The following is a 19,870-nucleotide window of genomic DNA, read 5'->3' on the forward strand; positions in this document are numbered from 1 at the left end:
GCGCCTCTCTGCTGCCTCCATAGCAGCGTGCCTCTCTGCTGCCTCCATAGCAGCGTGCCTCTCTGCTGCCTCCATAGCAGCACGCCTCTCCTGACGGTCAGCAGCTTCCTTCTCCTGGAACTGCTGTATGAGTTGCATTTTAGTTGTAATGTCCGCTGGGCCCAAATATTTTAGGGCAGTTTGCAAATAAACATCCATAGCAGTGTCCACACATGAACCATTAGAATCATCCGAAATTAACAGTCCCTGGTTTTGAGGAATACCCACAGTCAGGTCCACTTCTGAGTTCTGGCTATTCTCTTCCTCGGACACAGCTGTGAGTTGCTGATCCCTCTGCACAAGGGCTTCAATCAATTGCTCCTTGCTTTTGCCACTGGTGGGAATTCCTCCATCCTCACAGTCTGAAATCAGCGCCTCCTTTGTCAAGCGTTTATATGCAGCCGCCATCTCCTCCGCTTAATGCCAAATAAAAAAAGATAAGAAAAAAAAAGAGAAGGGGAGGGAAAGAAACAATTGCTGTATGTCTTATAATGTTTTAAGCATTGAGTTCAGTCTCTGGTGAATTAGTCTGTATTTCCTCTCTCAGGGATCACACAACCCTAATTCACTTAAGTTCTTAAAAATTTTTTTTAAAAATATATCCCACAAGCTTGCCACCAATTTGTCACGAACAGCACTCACCTGAGTCTGCGTGACGCATATGTGACACAGGGTCAACCACAACGACAACCACCTGGTCTGTCTAAAATGATTAAATCCTTCCCTATCTATGCCACACACTAGCTTTGCGATACTAATTACCACCACCAAGGTTGTTTCGGATAAGAGCTGACACTCTTATTTAGGAAGCCTTCGGTTCTCCCTAGCATTAATCCAACACAATTTACTTTAATCAGAGTTCACTTAAACCACAAGGTTTGCACCGTTTCAATTAGGTAGCATCTGGACCAAACTGTCGCGTGAATTCATAAGAACACAGAGACTAGAACTTATTAAGTGTAATTTAATATGGAAAATACATCCACAATGCTTAAGATAAAAAGATAATAAAATGACATACAAATAGAGTGCAATTGTTTCTTATAAAATAAAAAGGATAAAACACAGAATTGATACCTCACTTAGAATCAAGTTTGTGGTGCCGGGAGGAGCAGGAAAAAATGGAACCTCTTCAATTAAACTCCCTCAGAAGAAGAACCCAGGGTTACATTTTCAATACAGTTTTAAAGTCAAGCTACAGGGCCCCCCAGCCCCCCTTCCCTGTGAGGTCAGAACCAACAGGAGGGGAGAATGCAAATTAGAGTCTTATGACTTTGCTGTTTGAATACCTCTAAGTCAAGTTTTCTTTACACCGTCCTAACTTTTCAACAGTATGGTTTACGAACATGATTTTACCTTCACACAACAGGTCCTAAGTTTCCCTTCATCTGCATACCACACATGCCTCTGGTATGTATGATATTGGAGAAAATGATATGATCTTTTCCTGTGCCCTTATTCAGCTTGAATCTGTCATTAACATACAACCCAATCTCTGCAGTCGGCCTGTCTGGGGCCTCCCAAACATGTGTGAGATTTCATTGTCTTGCAAGAGATCTCCTCAAAGGCATTCACATTTGCCATCCTGCCATAAATGGTATAAGGTGCTATCCTTATCTACCAGCCCCCTTGGGTGGTTTAACATCCACAAAACCCATTGATCTAACAGCTTCTAAGAGCACCAGGTCACACTATTTCTAGGAAGTAATACACAAACATATATTTGCAGATTTATGCCTAAACATTAGCTTGCACATGACAAACTGGTTACTGCAGAGTTGGCTCCAAATTTAATCTGCAGCAGGATAAGGACCTCAAACATACAGTCAATGTCATTAAGAACTACCATCTTAAAGAAGATCAAGGAGTCCTGGAAGTGATGATATGGCCCCCACAGAGCCCTGATCTCAACATCATCGAGTCTGTCTGGGATTACATGAAGAGACAGAGGATTTGAGCAAGCCTACATCCACAGAAGACCTGTGGTTAGTTCTCCAAGATGTATGGAACAACCTCTCTGCTGAGTTCCTTCAAAAACTGTGTGTAAGTGTACTTAGAAGAATTGATGCACTGATGCTGTTTCGAAGGCAAAGTGTGGTCACACCAAATAATGATTTTATTTAGATTTCTCTTCTGTTCATTCACTTTGCATTTTGATAATTGATAAAAATAAACTATTATCACTTCTATTTTTTTAAAGCATTCTTACTTTGCAGCATTTTTTTCACACATGCCTAAAACTTTTGCTCAGTATTGTATATAGACCTATGTCTAGTATGTGAATTCCCAGTGGGGGATGCAAATTAGAATTAATACCTGGATTGAACATTCACATTAATAATTTATTTTAAGGGTGTGGATATGTGTACACAAGATTATTGGAACAATATCACACTATGTCAAATTAATTATTTTTTCACATGTGACAAATAATATTGAAAACTTTGTATGGGCGAACATCACTAATGTAATAAAGGATGAATACGCATGTCAAGAAAATTAAAATATTTTATTGATTTATTTGTGTGAACGCATTCATTAGTGATGGAATCTCTACCTCTTAGTTACATATATGTGTTGGAATTTAAACGATTATTTTTGAGTAGGAAGCAGCAATTGAGCACAATCCACTGTTTATTAGTATACAATTTTGTTTAATTGGTGTAGTGAGGAGGGGCTGGGGGGCAGTGCTGTAATATGTGGGGCATTGCTGCTTGCTGTAATGAGTGGGTGTGGGGGGTTATTTATTAATGTAATGGGGGTTCTAATAATGTAATGTCAAGGTCTTATTGAAGAGTTGTCATTGACGATTTTGGATATTATAGAGGTGATATAGCCTGTGCTGTGTAATGTAGAAAAGACTGTGCTGCGTACTGCAGTCAGGGTGACACAGCCTACGCTGGGTATTGCAGAGGTGACAGGGCACGTGTTGTAATGTACAGGAGAGACGACATGGCCTCAGAACGTCAGCTCCCTCGATAAACAGCTCAGCGGGAGCGGCCGCGCGCACTGTCGGGCGCGCGCAGTGCATTGGGGTCTTTGCAGCAGTTATACTCACATCGAGTCACGTGTGCAGAGGAGCTCGTGCACGCGCACTTGCTCACGATTAGCAGCGCGCGAGGAAATAGGCCGTAGACATGATCAGCTCGTCACCCGTGACCGCCCCCACCTCGGTAAGTGACCTGCAGGCGAGGGGCATAAATGGGAGACACCAGCACACCCACTCATTGGTTATGTGCTCAGTGTCGGGCATGAGGCTACTGGCGGTTGAAGTTGTGTTTGCGGTCAATATAGGTTTCACGACCACAGGCCTGCTTAGGCGATTGCCCGTATGTTCAACTTCTGGGTGTGTGTCTGTTTATAATGCAGATCTATCACGTTGTGCAGAGCACTATATGCTGCTTTCATATGTCATTCTATGTTACACGGGTTGTTACGTGTGGCCGTGGTTGCTGGGGGAAGGGGTGTTACAGTTTATTCTATGCGCGTGTGTATGTTTTGTGTACATGCACGATGGTGAAATACACATGGCGACGTCTAGGTTTCAGTGGCATGTATGACAGTTTACCCATGGCTATGCCTCGGTCCACATACGTGTTTTTATCTTGCTGGGGCCTGATCTGTTTAAATAAAACGTGCATGATGTGTATGCTTCTTGGCCGTCTTCCTTACAGTTTTATCATGTACTGTACTTTATATTGTCACTGTGTAGCTACTGCTGTTGGCTTCTTAGACCATGGGCTTCTAGCAACATGTAGTGTTGACTCTGTGTTACTCTGCACAGTAAATATGATTTGTCTGCACATGATCAGATGGTAATCTGCTGCAGTGTGCTGGACTGTACAGTAGTCATTGTAATGGAAACCACACATGCTTTAAAACAATTTACTGCTCTAACTGCTTATTTAACATCAATGTTTCCTTTGTTTTTGTCTTCTATTAAAAAAAAAAAGTATTCTCTTTATTAGTTAGCAATGGTGTGCCTTGAATATGTTTGTACCATGTAACACTGGCCTGAATATTAATATTTAGTAAATGTCTACTTATTTTGGACTTTGTGCCCTTGAAATGGTTTTCAACTTTTAGACCACTCCATCTAATTATCTAATCCTTCACTGGGAGACACCCCTTCCTCCCATTGAGGCTGTGTTCACTGCTTGAACAGCATGTTTTAGTTTCAGAATGTCTTAGATGGTTTCTCCACCAAAGTGTCTTATACTTTTAATTAAATGTATAGATGGGGTTTTTAATAAAGTTGTTCTCCTCTTCAGCAGTATTTCAGCTGCCTTCTGAAGTTTGCATGGCAACCTGACACAGGCTAAATGATGAGTTCCAGCAAGACCCAGCTCTGAGCATGGGTGTCCTGGCATCCCATCCTGAAGTTTCTTCAGAATCTTACTGTGCATGCTTATGACTTGCTTAGCAAAAATCAGGCATCACCTCTACACAGGACAATGGAATGTTCATACATCATCATCATCATCAACCTTTATATAGCACCACCAAATTCCGTAGCGCTTTACAATTAAGAACAAACATTAATAAGACAATACTGGGTAATGCATACAGACAGAGCACAGAGTATTGGGTTGCTATGCATGCTTCATCACTGAGGAAGTGCCAAAGTAAGTGTCTAAAAATCTGCAGAAGAGGAATACTGATGGAGGCTAGTATACTGTTTTTCTAAAGGCCTTATCATCCACACATGCCGTTAGCTTTGACCGCCTCACAGCACTGGAGACATGAGATTCCGACCTGGGTCCCATCTATATGTAATTTGTATGTTCTCTTTGTGTTTGCGTGAGTTTTCTCCAGATGCTTCATTTTCCTCCCACAGTCAAAAAACATACTGGTAGTTTAAATGGCTGCTTGATATTTAGGGGGGGGGGGGGGGGGAAATGCAATTTTAAAAATATCCACGCGAGGTGTCTTTGGAACGGGCGTGAGATTCTATTTTTTTTTTTTTTTTTTACAGAAGGAACACTGATTTTTGTTTGCAGCTCATAGAGCTGCAAGCAAAAACAAACGTCCCTTTTACCCGTAGTAATGGTAAAAAAAAGCGTGGGTGAAAAAAAACCTCATCAAATTGACACACAAATCTTTGATACTCAGGTGCTCATCCTTCTATGTAGCCTGCCAGTGGGGAACCATCTATACACTCCACAATTTCAGTCGCATTGGCTCCTGCTCAGATGTGCCTGACTGCTTTAATGGCCAGAGCGCTATCAGAGCTGGAGGACAGGGAAGCAGTGTGCCCCTACCAAATGAATAGGAGAGGTTACTTATCTAAGGTGTTGTCCAAAAGTGAATAATCCCTTTACATAAATTTGTGCCATTGTTGATAATGGTTTTCTTCCGCTTAAATTGACTTTGACCTTAAAACTATGTTTAATTGCTAGACATGTGTAAACATAGTTGTATTTGTGTGCATAAGACACTGCTGATGTTGTTATCTATCCACTTGTGTAAGTGAGAATGGGGCTACATGTGACCGTGACAAGGGCAGTGTCTTGCTGTGAGAAGGGTAATGGGGCAAACAGAAAGTTTGCCTTTATTACCCTTGCCTCCTGAAAATTGGGGCTCATTTACAGTACTCTACTCCATTGTAAAACAGCTTATGTTTGCAAATTTGCACGAAAAATACATTGGAGTAGTTTACATTTGTTTTGGCATCTTTCTCACCATTATGCATTAAAATCTTAATGTTGCGTTTGATTCTACAATAAATTCATTTTTTATGGAAAGTTATACAACTTATTCTTCCAACCCCCAGAAGGGGGCCTAATCCATGTATCCTCTACTCTTTGGCAGTATTAGATCATATGTAATAGTGAGGGACAGTCTTAATGATATCAGTGGTTAATGTAGCAACCCAGACTGCTGATTCTTCATAGGAGAGTGCAATGATGATATTGAATACTGTGCTCTGCTCTTCAAGTGCCCAAGAACCGTTTACATACATTCTACAAGTTATCTTCACGGAGGACAAAATGTATATAACTATTGTCTTCGTCTTTTATTGTCATGCAGTCAGTGTAATTCCAAAAATATTTTACTGTATTTATTCTAAGACTAACGTTCATAGTTTGCAAATATGTGTATTTTTTTATTTTTTATTTTTTTTGTCTCCTTTTACTATTTTCATCTTCTTACACCTTATGTAGATTTCTGTTCTTCATGTGTTGTGAAACTATAAACCCAGCATGCTTTGCAAGCCGATAATTGGCAGTGTATACAGGGACTTGTAGTTTCACAACACCTGAAGAGCTATAAGTTGGCCGGGCCTGCTCTAAAGCCTGTAGTTTAAATCTGTTTAGTTAAAAAAAATAAAATAAAGGATATTATTAATGTTGTTAGGATGTTATAAAGGAAATTCCTTTGATGCACCCATTACGTCTACCAATCACTAATGTGACTAAAAAATGTACTTGTTTCAAACATATAAGTAATTTATGGTGGTAAATACATAAACAGATAAACTACTTCACATCTGCTGAAAGATCTATAGTATTCTGACTGGACATAGATTACACTCTGTGTTGATGATGGACGTTGAGTTCCCTGGGGCCAGAAAAAGGCTTCCAGCACTGTGCCCAGGATTTGCGTTATTGCGTTCCCTTGCACCTGATTCATGTGTTTCCCAGTGTGGATGCACTGCTTCTCTGTCATGATTGGTTTCACATTCTGCTGATGTCATTGGTTCTTCCTCCATATGGGGCTGGCCACTTTAAGGCTGGAGAGGCAATTATATCACTAACAAGTCTCCCTCTGTACAGTGTAACAGTGGGAGAACATAAAATGTGACTCAATTGAAAAAGTTCCTGACTCCTATCCAACAGTGCCAAACAAGTTTGCTTGCACCCCACAAAAAAATACTCCATCATACCAACTTGTCTGTTTACCCAATGCCGGATCTTGTGCCAAATGACCGTGGTTGACATATTTGTACATAACACCGTGCAGAATTATAAATCATTAATAGCAGCCTGAAGAAACAAACCAAGGAAAATGGTATGTGCCAACATTCTACTTATAGCCTGCCACAGTGATTTAAGTTACAAAACACACTTAATTTGTTCATGGGATTGCTGCTTTAATCTGGGTACACACTACCGATTCTTCATCCAACTATTGTGCTGATCACATGATAAATGACCATTTGGTAAAATATTGCCTTAGTGCGTTTGCTCCCACAATCATGTTTTATAGCACCAAAGTGCTTTGAATCGATTGATTTGATTTGCGTTTCAGTGTTCTCCCCAGAAAATTTTGCCAGCCAGGTGGCATTAAGAAGTAGCCGGGTGGGGGTAGTTGTAATACTTTGCAATAATAATGAAGAATATTGGAGGTTATAGCTTACATATGCCAGGCTTGGTCAGTCTGGTGGTCAGGGGTCTAATGCACACACTGCTGTTTGTAGTGCTCACATAGAGCCTGTTCTAATGGGAGAAACTATGGTTTATTCTATTATAATAGGACTCTAGTGCTCCAAGAGGCAGGTGGCGAGTAAAAACAGCTGAGTGGAGTAGCTGGGAAATAGGTGCTGAGGAGGACACTGCATTTAATAATAAAATGTGTACTGTTGTTTTTGGGACTTATAACTATGCAAGAGTGATTAGTTACCCTCTGGTGTTACTTTTTACCGTAGTAACATCTAAACTCTGAGTTTTGTTCGCACCTTTATGGGCTGCAAGCAAAAATCAGCGTTACTTTTGTCAAAAAATATCCGTTCAAGGTGTCTCTTGGCTGTTCCGGAGGTATCTCGTGCGGATATTTAGGAAATTGAATCTGCCCCATCAAGTCCAATGTCGATTCGGCAATAGCTATTCATGGATTCTACCTTGTCAGCATTGGATGCTGGCCGCCATTTTGTCTTATTTCATTCTTTTTTCCAACCTAAGTTATTGACTTTAATAGAAATATTGATGCACACAACTTCAGAATGATTTTTTTGTTTATTTTAGCAAAAGCAGTATTGTACACATTAATCTTATACAAGATAAAATATATCAATTTTATTTAAAACAAATTGTGGTCAATTGAAAAAGGTATGTGTTTATTGATGTACATGATTTTCTAGTGTTAAATGTAAAGTGCCTTTGTATGAGAGTTTTCGTGGCCAAGTCTAATATAACATGTCCAATTGCCACACATTTGGCTACCATTAGTTTAAATGATCATGCTTTTTTTTTTTTTTTAAATTACTTAAAAAATGTACCCAGCGCCTTCTCTACCATTAACTACCTGTGCTTGGTTAACACTGTTACCCTATAGTAACATGGATCCAACCTTCAGCAGAAATTAGTGTGTATGTAACTTGTATGTCAAATATCATATATTGAGCATTTTTAGGGCCTATAATGTTTACACACACTTAAGTGTAGATGTGCAGGAGCATTTGACTTCGATATCATTGATCACCATCTCCAGAAGCACAGCAAACCGTTGCTTCAAAGATCAGTCCTATCGAACAAGCTTTGGGGCTTCCAATAATAACGCAATACATTTTGAGGTGTACAAGAACTTATTCTCCCAAATGAATACAACTGTTCCCTCTTTAATGCTGTTTGTACATGCAACATGGATGATCACTTCCCTATAACATTGTGAGATGCTTATCTGCTAAATTATTTCCAGTCTATGTTTTGGTGAACCCTTAGTCCATGAATAATGGATGTTGGGAATAAAGGTTGGAGACATGTGTGGCACCCAGGCCTGTTTTGGGGCCATACATGTTGGGATAGCCAATTGCCCAATATCGCCACTGATATTACAGAATATGTGGTCAGTTAACCAGTTAAAGATTGTAGTTCAAGTTATAACAGGTACTAGAAACTGAGGAGCTTTTGGCAAAGATACCTTGATGCACCTCCAAGATGAGCCGGCTTAGAAAATATTTATTTAAAGCTGGGTACACATTACAGAATATTACTGCAGATACGATTTCTGTAATGATTTCATAAACAAATGAAAGTCACGATGAGCATGCATGATTTATGTGTAGACACCTACACGATTTATCTTCAGATTTGTGATCTTCATCTTTCTTAACAAGCTGCTGAAAAGATCATGACTCTGCACACTCTATAGAGCAGGCATGGCCAACTTGTACCTCTCCAGGTGTCGTGAAACTACAAGCCCCAGCATGCTTTGCCAGCTGATAGCTGGCAGGGCATGCTGGGGTTTGGAGTTTCACAATACCTGGAGAGCCACAGGTTGGCGAGGCCTGTTATAGAGATCTGCCTACACTGCTGGTCATGAGTGTATACACACTTCCACATTTGCCCGATATTGTTTCATAGTTGAATGTGATTTTTAGGAAGATTATAAAATCAAATCAATCGATTCAAAGCAGTTTGGTGCGATAAAACATGATTGTGGGAGCAAAGGCACTAAGGCGATATCTTACCTAATGGTCATTTATTGTGTGATCAGCACAATAATTGGATGAAGAACCCGTAGTGTGTACCCAGATTAAAGCAGCAATCCCATGAACAAATTAAGTGTGTTTTGTAACTTAAATCACTGTGGCAGGCTATAAGTAGAATGTTGGTACATACCATTTTCCTTGGTTTGTTTCTTTAGGCTGCTATTAATGATTTATAATTCTGCACAGTTTTATGTACGAATATGTCAACCACAGTCACTTGGCACATGATGCAGTGAGGACAGTGGCTTTAGAATGCCCCTCTTAGCTCTATTTGCCCATCTGCCTTCCCATGACATGCTCTGAGCCTGTGCAACTGGCAGCCATTTTTGTGCAACCTCCAGAGATATTTAGAACAGTAATGATTTGTAGATGGACAGCTGAAAACTAAATCAGATACATGCTTTAAAAGGTACTACCGTATTTCCCCATGTATAAGACGCACCTTTTTTCCCCAAATCTTGGGTCTAAAAAAAAGGTGCGTCTTATACACTGCAAGCGCTTACTTACCTTATTGAAGAACTCGGCATCTGGTGTGAGGAGTCCCCGCTAATCAGCTCCAGTGTGTCCAGTGTTTCCCCGGTACTTTGCAGAAGGATCTTCAGGTTCTTCAGGCGCCTCCCACAGTCTCGGCGCTGTCAGTCACGTGACTGACAGTTCCGATGACTACCGATGTTTGTCTGTCTGATTAAAGCTGCACAGTGTTGATGACATTAGACAAGTCACGTAGACACGCTTGGGGGCGTGTCTACGTGACTTGTCTCTTGTCAACAAGACTGTGCAGTAGCGCTCAGGTGGGACTGAATGTGTGACCATTGTAATCTGACAACAAATTTAAAGCTCCTGTAGTGAATCCGGGACAACAAATTTCAGGCTCTAGTGAATCCGGGACAACAAATTTCAGGCTCTAGTGAATCTGGGACAACGAATTTCAGGCTCTAGTGAATCTGGGACAACGAATTGCAGGCTCTAGTGAATCTGGGACAACGAATTGCAGGCTCTAGTGAATCTGGGACAACGAATTGCAGGCTCTAGTGAATCTGGGACAACGAATTGCAGGCTCTAGTGAATCTGGGACAACGAATTGCAGGCTCTAGTGAATCTGGGACAACGAATTGCAGGCTCTAGTGAATTTGGGACAACGAATTGCAGGCTCTAGTGAATTTGGGACAACGAATTGCAGGCTCTAGTGAATCTGGGACAACGAATTGCAGGCTCTAGTGAATCTGGGACAACGAATTGCAGGCTCTAGTGAATCTGGGACAACGAATTGCAGGCTCTAGTGAATCTGGGACAACGAATTGCAGGCTCTAGTGAATCTGGGACAACGAATTGCAGGCTCTAGTGAATCTGGGACAACGAATTGCAGGCTCTAGTGAATCTGGGACAACGAATTGCAGGCTCTAGTGAATCTGGGACAACGAATTGCAGGCTCTAGTGAATCTGGGACAACGAATTGCAGGCTCTAGTGAATCTGGGACAACGAATTGCAGGCTCTAGTGAATCCGGGACAACGAATTGCAGGCTCTAGTGAATCCGGGACAACGAATTGCAGGCTCTAGTGAATCCGGGACAACGAATTGCAGGCTCTAGTGAATCCGGGACAACGAATTGCAGGCTCTAGTGAATCCGGGACAACGAATTGCAGGCTCTAGTGAATCCGGGACAACGAATTGCAGGCTCTAGTGAATCCGGGACAACGAATTGCAGGCTCTAGTGAATCCGGGACAACGAATTGCAGGCTCTAGTGAATCCGGGACAACGAATTGCAGGCCCCTCTAGTGTGCTCTGTGACAACGAATTGCAGGCCCCTCTAGTGTGCTCTGTGACAACGAATTGCAGGCCACTCTAGTGTGCTCTGTGACAACGAATTGCAGGCCACTCTAGTGTGCTCTGTGACAACAAATTGCAGGCCCCTCTAGTGTGCTCTGTGACAACAAATTGCAGGCCCCTCTAGTGTGCTCTGTGACAACAAATTGCAGGCCCCTCTAGTGTGCTCTGTGACAACAAATTGCAGGCCCCTCTAGTGTGCTCTGTGACAACAAATTGCAGGCCCCTCTAGTGTGCTCTGTGACAACAAATTGCAGGCCCCTCTAGTGTGCTCTGTGACAACAAATTGCAGGCCCCTCTAGTGTGCTCTGTGACAACAAATTGCAGGCCCCTCTAGTGTGCTCTGTGACAACAAATTGCAGGCCCCTCTAGTGTGCTCTGTGACAACAAATTGCAGGCCCCTCTAGTGTGCTCTGTGACAAAAATTAGAAAGAGCCTGCACATTGCATGCTGTAATAATAAAGCAGCAGTTTCAGCAGTGAAAAGGTTACAATATCATATCCCGTAATTACGGTACCGTATAAAATCAGTACCATTCCACGTTCTGCCCAGAAATGGCTCAGAAAAGATTTTCATACAGTGCTGATTTCAAATTAAAAGTGATCCAGTTTGCAAAACTGAATGGAAATCGTGCTGCTGAGCGTAAGTTTGGTCCGCCCCCAACTGAGAAAACAAGCCGAGACTGGCTACGGGAAGAAGAAACCCTACTGAAAACGCCACGGCAGAAGAAGGCTATGAGAGGCAAGTCAGCAAAATGGCCTGATTTAGAGAGAGAATTGAAGATATGGATTGAAGAGCAAAGGGCAATTGGAATTCCTGTGTCCACAAAGATGGTTCAGCATGAGGCAAGAAGAATTGCTGATACAAATGAAGTTACTGACTTCAAAGGAGGACACAATTGGTGCTTCAGGTTCATGAAACGGAATGGACTAAGCATGCGTACACGCACCAGACTTGCCCAAAGGATGCCTGATAGCTATGAGCAGAAGGTCCTTGAATTTCATCGTTTTGTCACTCAATGTCGGAAGACACATCCGTTTGAGTTGGGACAGATTGCAAATATGGACGAAGTCCCCCTTCAATTTGATGTCCCAAGTAACAGAACTGTTGATAAGAAGGGGGTGAAAACTGTAATTGTGAAGACAAGTGGACATGAAAAGAGCCATTATACAGTTGTTCTAGCTTGTTGTGCCGACGGAACCAAGCTGCCTCTTATGCTGATTGTCAAACACAAAACAATGCCAAAAGAAGTCATTCCTCGAGGAGTGAATGTCCACGTTCATGACAAGGGTTGGATGGATCAGAATGGGATGAAGATCTGGTTTGAGAAAGTTTGGAGCAGGAGACCAGGTGCGCTCTTATGCAAACCTGCCCTATTGGTGCTGGATCAGTTCAGGGCACACATAACACCAAACACAAAGAAGATTGCTGCAGAGCAAAAAGCAAAACTTGCCGTTATACCTGGAGGCTTGACATCCCAGCTCCAACCACTTGATGTCAGCATTAACAAACCCTTCAAAGCTACCATGAGAGAGGAATGGAACCAATGGATGAAGTCTTCTGGAGACAACTTGACACCAGCAGGAAGAGTGAAAAAGCCAACTATAGGAGAAGTTTGTACCTGGGTGAAAAGATCCTGGGATAATATCAATATTGAGATCATTGTCAAGTCATTTAAGAAGTGTGGCATTTCAAATGCCTTAGATGGAACTGAGGATGAGGCAATATATGAAGACAGCGATTCGTCATCAAACACAGATGAGGACAAGATAATGGATGAAAGTTCTGACAGTGATGATGAGTAGTTTTATGATAAATAAAACTTGAGTTCAATAACTTTATGTAATATATCTTTTTTTTTTTTGGGCCCCAAAATTAAGGTGCGCCTTATACATGGGTGCGTCTTATACATGGGGAAATACGGTATTTTTAAAAAAAGGAAAAAGGAAAAAAAAGTGAGATTGCCACTTTAAGTTTTGCAAAGAGAAGGACCACTTGTACAAAAAACAATTATATATAGCATGCAATATGAATCACTTTAAATGTACGCAGATGTAAGCCATTTCAATACAATAAATATAGCAAAATAACATACTTCAGAGGTGAAAAAATATCAGCTATAGTAAAAATATGTTTACAAGAACATACAAACCAATTTGCAAAATAGTCTGAGTCCTTAATGACCTAGGTAATGAGCATGGTAAAAGAGTTTGTAACCTAATATACAGTGAGTGGTCAGGTTGGCAGATACAGTTGTCCTTCACTAGTTAATGAATGTTCAGTTAATGACAGCGTATGTACAGGTAATGCTATTAAAATTACTTATTCAGTTTTTGACTACCACCACACTTGCTTACACCCTTTCCATGTAGCAAATTGGGCAACTAAAAGAAGCATATCAAAATGCAAAAGTCATAACTTGGGTTATGGCAACCAAAAACGCAACTTAGCTGCACTTTTGCAAACAAGAAGGTGCATTTTCAGGGAGCTAAAGAACACTTGGACATAACAGTTGTTAGACTGATTGCATAATTTGATTGAAAGATTATGTCAAGTATATAAAAACTTTTAGATGTACAGTGGATAGGGACAGAGCTGGGAGTTGCAAAGGGCTGGTTGTGTTGTGAGCTTGTAACTTGCCAGCTCTGGCATTAGGTAAGATTGAAGGGTAGTTTACATACCTAGAATTTAGCAAAAAGTGACATTCAAACTGCAGAAACATAGGAGACTGAGTATACAGCCGAACTCTGAGAAACATTCGATTTGTTCAGACAGTGAAGACACAGAAGAACACTATCACTGAGGAAAACATTCCTACAACAAGGATATCATCCAATGGTTATAGATGAACAGATCCACTGGTCATAAGAATCCCAAAGAGTAGCCTCCTGGATTACAAACAGAAGGAGTAGCCTCCTGGATTACAAACAGAAGGAGTACATCAGCAGGGTGCCCCTAGTGGTCACTCACAATCCCCACATGAACATCTCAGAGCAATTTTCTTGGGGAAAATTGCTGATTATCAACCCATATTTCAGAAAGACAATTGACTGAAGGAAATATTACAATATTTACTTGTCCTTTCATACAAACAACCTCCAAACTTAAGAAATCTGCTCGTTAGAAGGGCCCTCTAACACCATCAGAGACTGGCACCTTCCCTTGCAAAAAAACAAAATGCAAAACCTGCACCCATGTCCTACTAAAAAGCACAATACACATACCCAACACACAACAGGACTATAAAATCACTGACACATTCTCAGGTACATCCTCCAATGTGGTGTACATGATACAGTGTACAAGGTACCCTGAGGGAATCTACATTGGGAGAACAAGCAGCAACTGCAATCCAGGATGAATCTACAGAGACACACAATAAAGAAGACTTTGGACACCCCGTGGGTAAATACTTCTATGGACCAAGACAAAGTATGACAGATTTAAAAGTCTTAATACTGAAAGGTTTTTTAAAAAAATGAGTCATAGAAAAATATGGGAATTAAAACTGATAAGAACATTCCAGTCATTGACTCAAGGACTCAACCTAACACCTGGATTTATGACCCACTACATAGACACACTTCACATCCCACAGCAGAGTGACTACAGATCTTGAACTCCTAGGACTTTCACTCTTCCATCCCTAAGGAAAACCTCTGATTACTTCAGCTTATCTTTATGATGTATCCCGCCCCCCTTACCCCCACTCTTGGTCAAATTGCTTGATGTAACATCTCTTAAATGTTGTGCCCTTTTCTCAGTCATTCACTTGTAAACTTGCCTGATGAAGGGGCCTCTGTGCTCTTAAAGCTAGCAAATCTAAAAGATTCCTTTGGTTAGCTAATAAAGGTATCACTCCTATAATACTTTTGTCTTTTTTGACACAAAAGTATTCAACATCACATAGATTTTTCTGGCTGACACGGTACTGCAATAAAAAAAAAAATATTTTTTTTTTTGCTTCACATTTAGACAGATATATAAAATGTACAGATCGGCCACAACATTAAAACCACTGACAATGGCTCATGACAAGGGGTGGGCTATATTAAGCAGCAAGTTCTCAATCATTTGATATGTTGAAAGCAAGAAAAATGACCAAGCCGAAGTATCTAAGTGACTTTGACAAGGGCCAAATTTCAATGAGTAGACAACTGGGTTAAATCATCTCCAAAACAGCAGCTCTTGTGGGGTGTTCGGTATGTAGTTGTTAGTATCTACCAAAGTAGTCTAAATGAAGGTCAATTGATGAATCGGCAACAGGGTCATTTGCGGCCAAGGCTCATTGCACGTGGGATGCGAAGACTAGCCAGTCTGGTCCAATCGCACATAAGGACTACTGTAGCACAGATTGCTATATAAGTTGGCTATGATGGCAAGTGTGAGAACAGACAGCCCCATGCTCAGTCAGAATGCCAATGCTGTTGTAGATAGAACATGCAAATGGAGCAAGTTTAGTCAAAAATTGTAGAGAAGATATCTATGTATACATATAAACATGCAATGGAAACAATGATGTTGATGCAATTTCTAGCAAGGAATTGGCAAACATACTGGGCATTGATGATGTTTAGTTGTTACCTCTAGTTGATACAACCCTAAAGGGAAATTCAATATAAAAATCTACTTGTGTATAATAGTTGCATCACTCTAGACTGTTTATGGACTGATCAACTGTGATCATTGTGCAAAGTTATTATCTACATGCTGCCATAGGATAGACCTCAGGATCAAATTGAGCATGCTACTGCCAGTACATGAGATGTTTACAATCATTATTACTGATGGATATTCTTAACTGCCCAGAAGATGGCTAATGTCATGCAGGCATATCAAAGGGTAAATATAAAAGAAGCTACAGCTGTAAAACACAGTAAAATGTAAATAAGAATATAACATTTCGATGTCCAGCTGCAATCTGATGAAAGATTGTGTAAAGCATGCATGCCCTTCAAAAAGCAGAATGGTGGCGTTTACGTGTGTATGCCCACAGTGGATACATATCTGAATTTGCACAAAACATTATGTTGTGTGTGTCCCTGAAAATTACATCAGGACTCTTGTGCTGTTAAACAGTAGTTTATGCTCTAGGACAATGTGGTGTCTCATAAAGTTGCTCAGGACACACTGCATATGTCAGGCAGTAAATACAGAAATGAATGGTTGGCACTCGTGAAAAGCTGCCTCTTATTACTGACTTCCATGCAGATAGGTGCATAGAAAAATACAAATGACACTGTGCTGGTTTGTAAGAGAGAGCAAATTTAAGATATATATTTTTTTTTTTATTTGGTCTGCTCAAATATCCATTTCACGTATTCGTGACAATTCCACTATATATGTTCGTTCTTTAGTGGCAGTGGTCTGCTTTCATTAATTGTATAATGTAATGTTATGCAAGTTGGTCTGTTTCTTGAGTACTTACGACTGAAAGATGAAGCGGCTGAATGATAAAGGTGTTTTTCGATCCTGTTTTGGAACACCTTTAGCAGAATAAATGGCCTTATTTCTCTTCTCAAACTTGCAGATGCATTAATTAAAAAAAAAAAAAAGTAAAATGTATGAAACTCTGCATATATGGTACGTTTTGATAATTTAATGTTAAAGAAATCAATGCAATTAAATATTTTTTTTTCTTCTCAGGATTGATATATACAGAATTCTTCATGGATATAGTTGACACATTCAACCATTTAATCCCTACTGAACACTTGGATGATGCCCTATTTCTAGGCGCTAACCTGGAAAGTGAAGGCTGTGACGAATTTTCCGCAAGCCAACATGTCATAGAAGACTCCTTGAAGAACATGCTCAGTGACAAAGATCCAATGCTTGGATCTGCAAGCACCCAATTCTGTTTACCAGTTTTGGATAATACTGAACCAAATTTCCAAATACCACCTTCAACAGGTTTGTTAATATGTCTGTAAACTTTAATGTGGCCATATTGACTTTTTCTCATTGCTTGATAAATTAATTATTAACTATTAATGTGATCATAAATTATGCAGAATTTTTTTCCAGCTTACACTATAGCCAGAGATCAAATTAACATCTTGCAACACCTGGTACACATAATAATCAGTCTCATGAGTCTATGCGCACTGATCATTTGACAGAAAAAAAATGAACCTATACATTAGCAATATCTGGCATTGTACTTAAATGAAAGTACTTGTTATGCACCCCACATAACTGGGCTTACTTCTCAAAATGTTCACTTGTTTAATTATATGTAGTTTATACAAAAAAAATAGTAATGACATATGAGGTCGGCATACATGTGCTGGTGACACGTGATGCCACCTTCCCGTTAGTGGTATGGCCCTATTTGCGAGCCATTTTGCGGAACTTTGGGTGTAGTCCCACATTCATTCGATCAGTTCAGCTCTTATATTGCCTTCAATCTACAGTAAGTTGGGTCTAAGAATCTCTAACTCTGTCTCTTCCACATCTCCCTTGATGTAAGTGGTAGAGCTGGAGCCACTTTTGGCTTATTTACTCTGTATTAAGGGCCTAACGCATTTTTAGAATAGTTTGGCTTATATGTAGACAATATGATTCAAAATCTTAAAGGGCTACTTAATTCCATAATTGAAATTTTCAGATATGAACCATGAAGGTAAAATGCATTGTTCAGATTTACTGTGACACTCCACTACATCTCTGGTAAAAATATTTTTTTTTTCTCCCCACTTCACTACAGGCAGTTGAACATCCTTCCAAATCTTTAGGACAGTGTCCTGATGGGATCTCATACAGGCCAAAAAACTGATTCTGCAATCATTTGAATTACTGTGGCAACACTAGCCATTCCCCTATGTATGAATCAACCATTCCACATAGTATATTTGTACATGGCAAATGTACAAAGCTGTCACTCAAATTCTGAACCTCCCTCTGAACTTTGCAACCTGCTGCAGAAGAGTAAAAAAAGGAGCATGCAGACATATCTAGTTAAAACTTCTGTTTAGTTTATACCCTTTATCTCTGTGATACACAGCCTTTATATATATATTAATATCAATTAGAGGCTTTACTGGCTCTTTAAATAACCCAGTGCATCCTGGAAGGAAGTTAGGTCAGTTGATATATATGTCTTTATCAGTGCATAAGGACCTCATCTGGTCCTCTACTATTAAAATATCAGGGGATAACTATTTAATGGAACCTGTATTGATTTACTAGGTCTAATATTATCTCACTTTTTCAATACATAGTCTAAGATCCCCTTTCAGTTGTAAGACAGATCTGTTTAATATATTCAACGCTAAGAATGAGTGGGACTCAACAATCCTACTTAAACACAGCCCGACAGAGAGAAATTCAGATTGCATCTGTAAGCACTCATAGTTACAGGTCTTAACCCTTAGGAACTTTATCATCACTACTAAATAGTTGCATAAAGGTCCCAAACATGTTACAACCTTTCAATTTTGGTTGTATTACTTCACCGTATTACCATCTTAGAATATCAGACACTTTCAAGCAATATTTGGGTACTATATATGTGTATGTAACTAAATGATAAATACAAACAATAGGTCTAAGCATATATAGAAAAATAAGACATTAATCTCATATTTGGTAAGAATAAATAATTTATTGCAACAATAATAATAGTGGATTATTTGTGACAATAACAATTTTTGTTACAATATCACACATTTTCATATCCGGCTCTACTGAAGTGTTTGTTCATGATTTTAGTCTTTTTCTTTTTTTTGTCTTTCTTGATTTTAATCAATTTCACCTTTCAATGGACCTATACAGTTTAGCAAAATAAAACAAATAGTTAGATCATGAGATACCAAATTTTAATAGGAATAAACAATAATTTTTTAGAATTGTTTTGGACTGGAGTGCTTAATTTATCAACTTTACTTTGTGCTTTTGTTGGATGACTATTCATACTTAAGTTGAATAAACACCCCCTTGTGGTACAGTATTACAAGCTGTGGCTAAGGAGGAGTCTCATTCCTTGAGCAGCCTCTTTCCTTTTTCTTCCATGTATGAAACTAAATAATTATATTGTGCACAAATTGGGTAATGTTAGTTTCGCACTTACACTGTAAGCCACATCTTTAAGCTTTTTCAATGCTATTGTGGTGGATAAGTACGCACACTTGTTGCTCCTTATGTAAACCTGGCACATGTGCTAGAGTTGTAGATCTGGAAGCATCATCAGATGATTGTGACTGAACATATGCTTGTAATTGTGCTTTTTCATTCCCTGCAAATGCGTCTAACTCTACATGGTCCCCTATGTGTGGAAATTCTTGGCTGGACTTGCATATCAGGCCTATTAGGTCAACTAACTCCAAGCATGATTTGCAGTACAAGAAGCGAGGACAGATTATGTGTACGATGTCAAGGAATTGGCCACATACCTGTAAATTGTCCAGTCACCCAAAGAACCTATGGAATGTGACAGAGGGAAGAATTTGTAATTCATTTCTAGACTCTGGGGTTTATACATAGTGTCCTATTTGAATGGAACTTTCTGTGGGGAACGGTATATAATGCTGAAAATATGAATTTTAGTAAAAACCAACCATCATAAATACTGTA

The 19,870-nt window shown here is 39.9% G+C and overlaps 1 protein-coding gene across 1 annotated transcript in view; it reads left to right on the forward strand.

The window, feature by feature from the left end:
• The first annotated feature begins 3,102 nt into the window (after positions 1-3,102).
• PHF3 (PHD finger protein 3) overlaps positions 3,103-19,870 on the forward strand; it is a 70,083-nt gene continuing 53,315 nt past the window's right edge. The window contains exons 1-2 of the mRNA XM_075202575.1: positions 3,103-3,212; positions 16,943-17,209. Of these exons, the coding sequence (XP_075058676.1) occupies positions 16,966-17,209 (244 nt within the window). The 5' untranslated portion in view covers positions 3,103-3,212; positions 16,943-16,965. The remainder of the gene's footprint in view (positions 3,213-16,942; positions 17,210-19,870) is intronic.

This window comes from Mixophyes fleayi, chromosome 3, assembly GCF_038048845.1.
Source record: "Mixophyes fleayi isolate aMixFle1 chromosome 3, aMixFle1.hap1, whole genome shotgun sequence".
NCBI lineage: Eukaryota > Metazoa > Chordata > Amphibia > Anura > Limnodynastidae > Mixophyes > Mixophyes fleayi.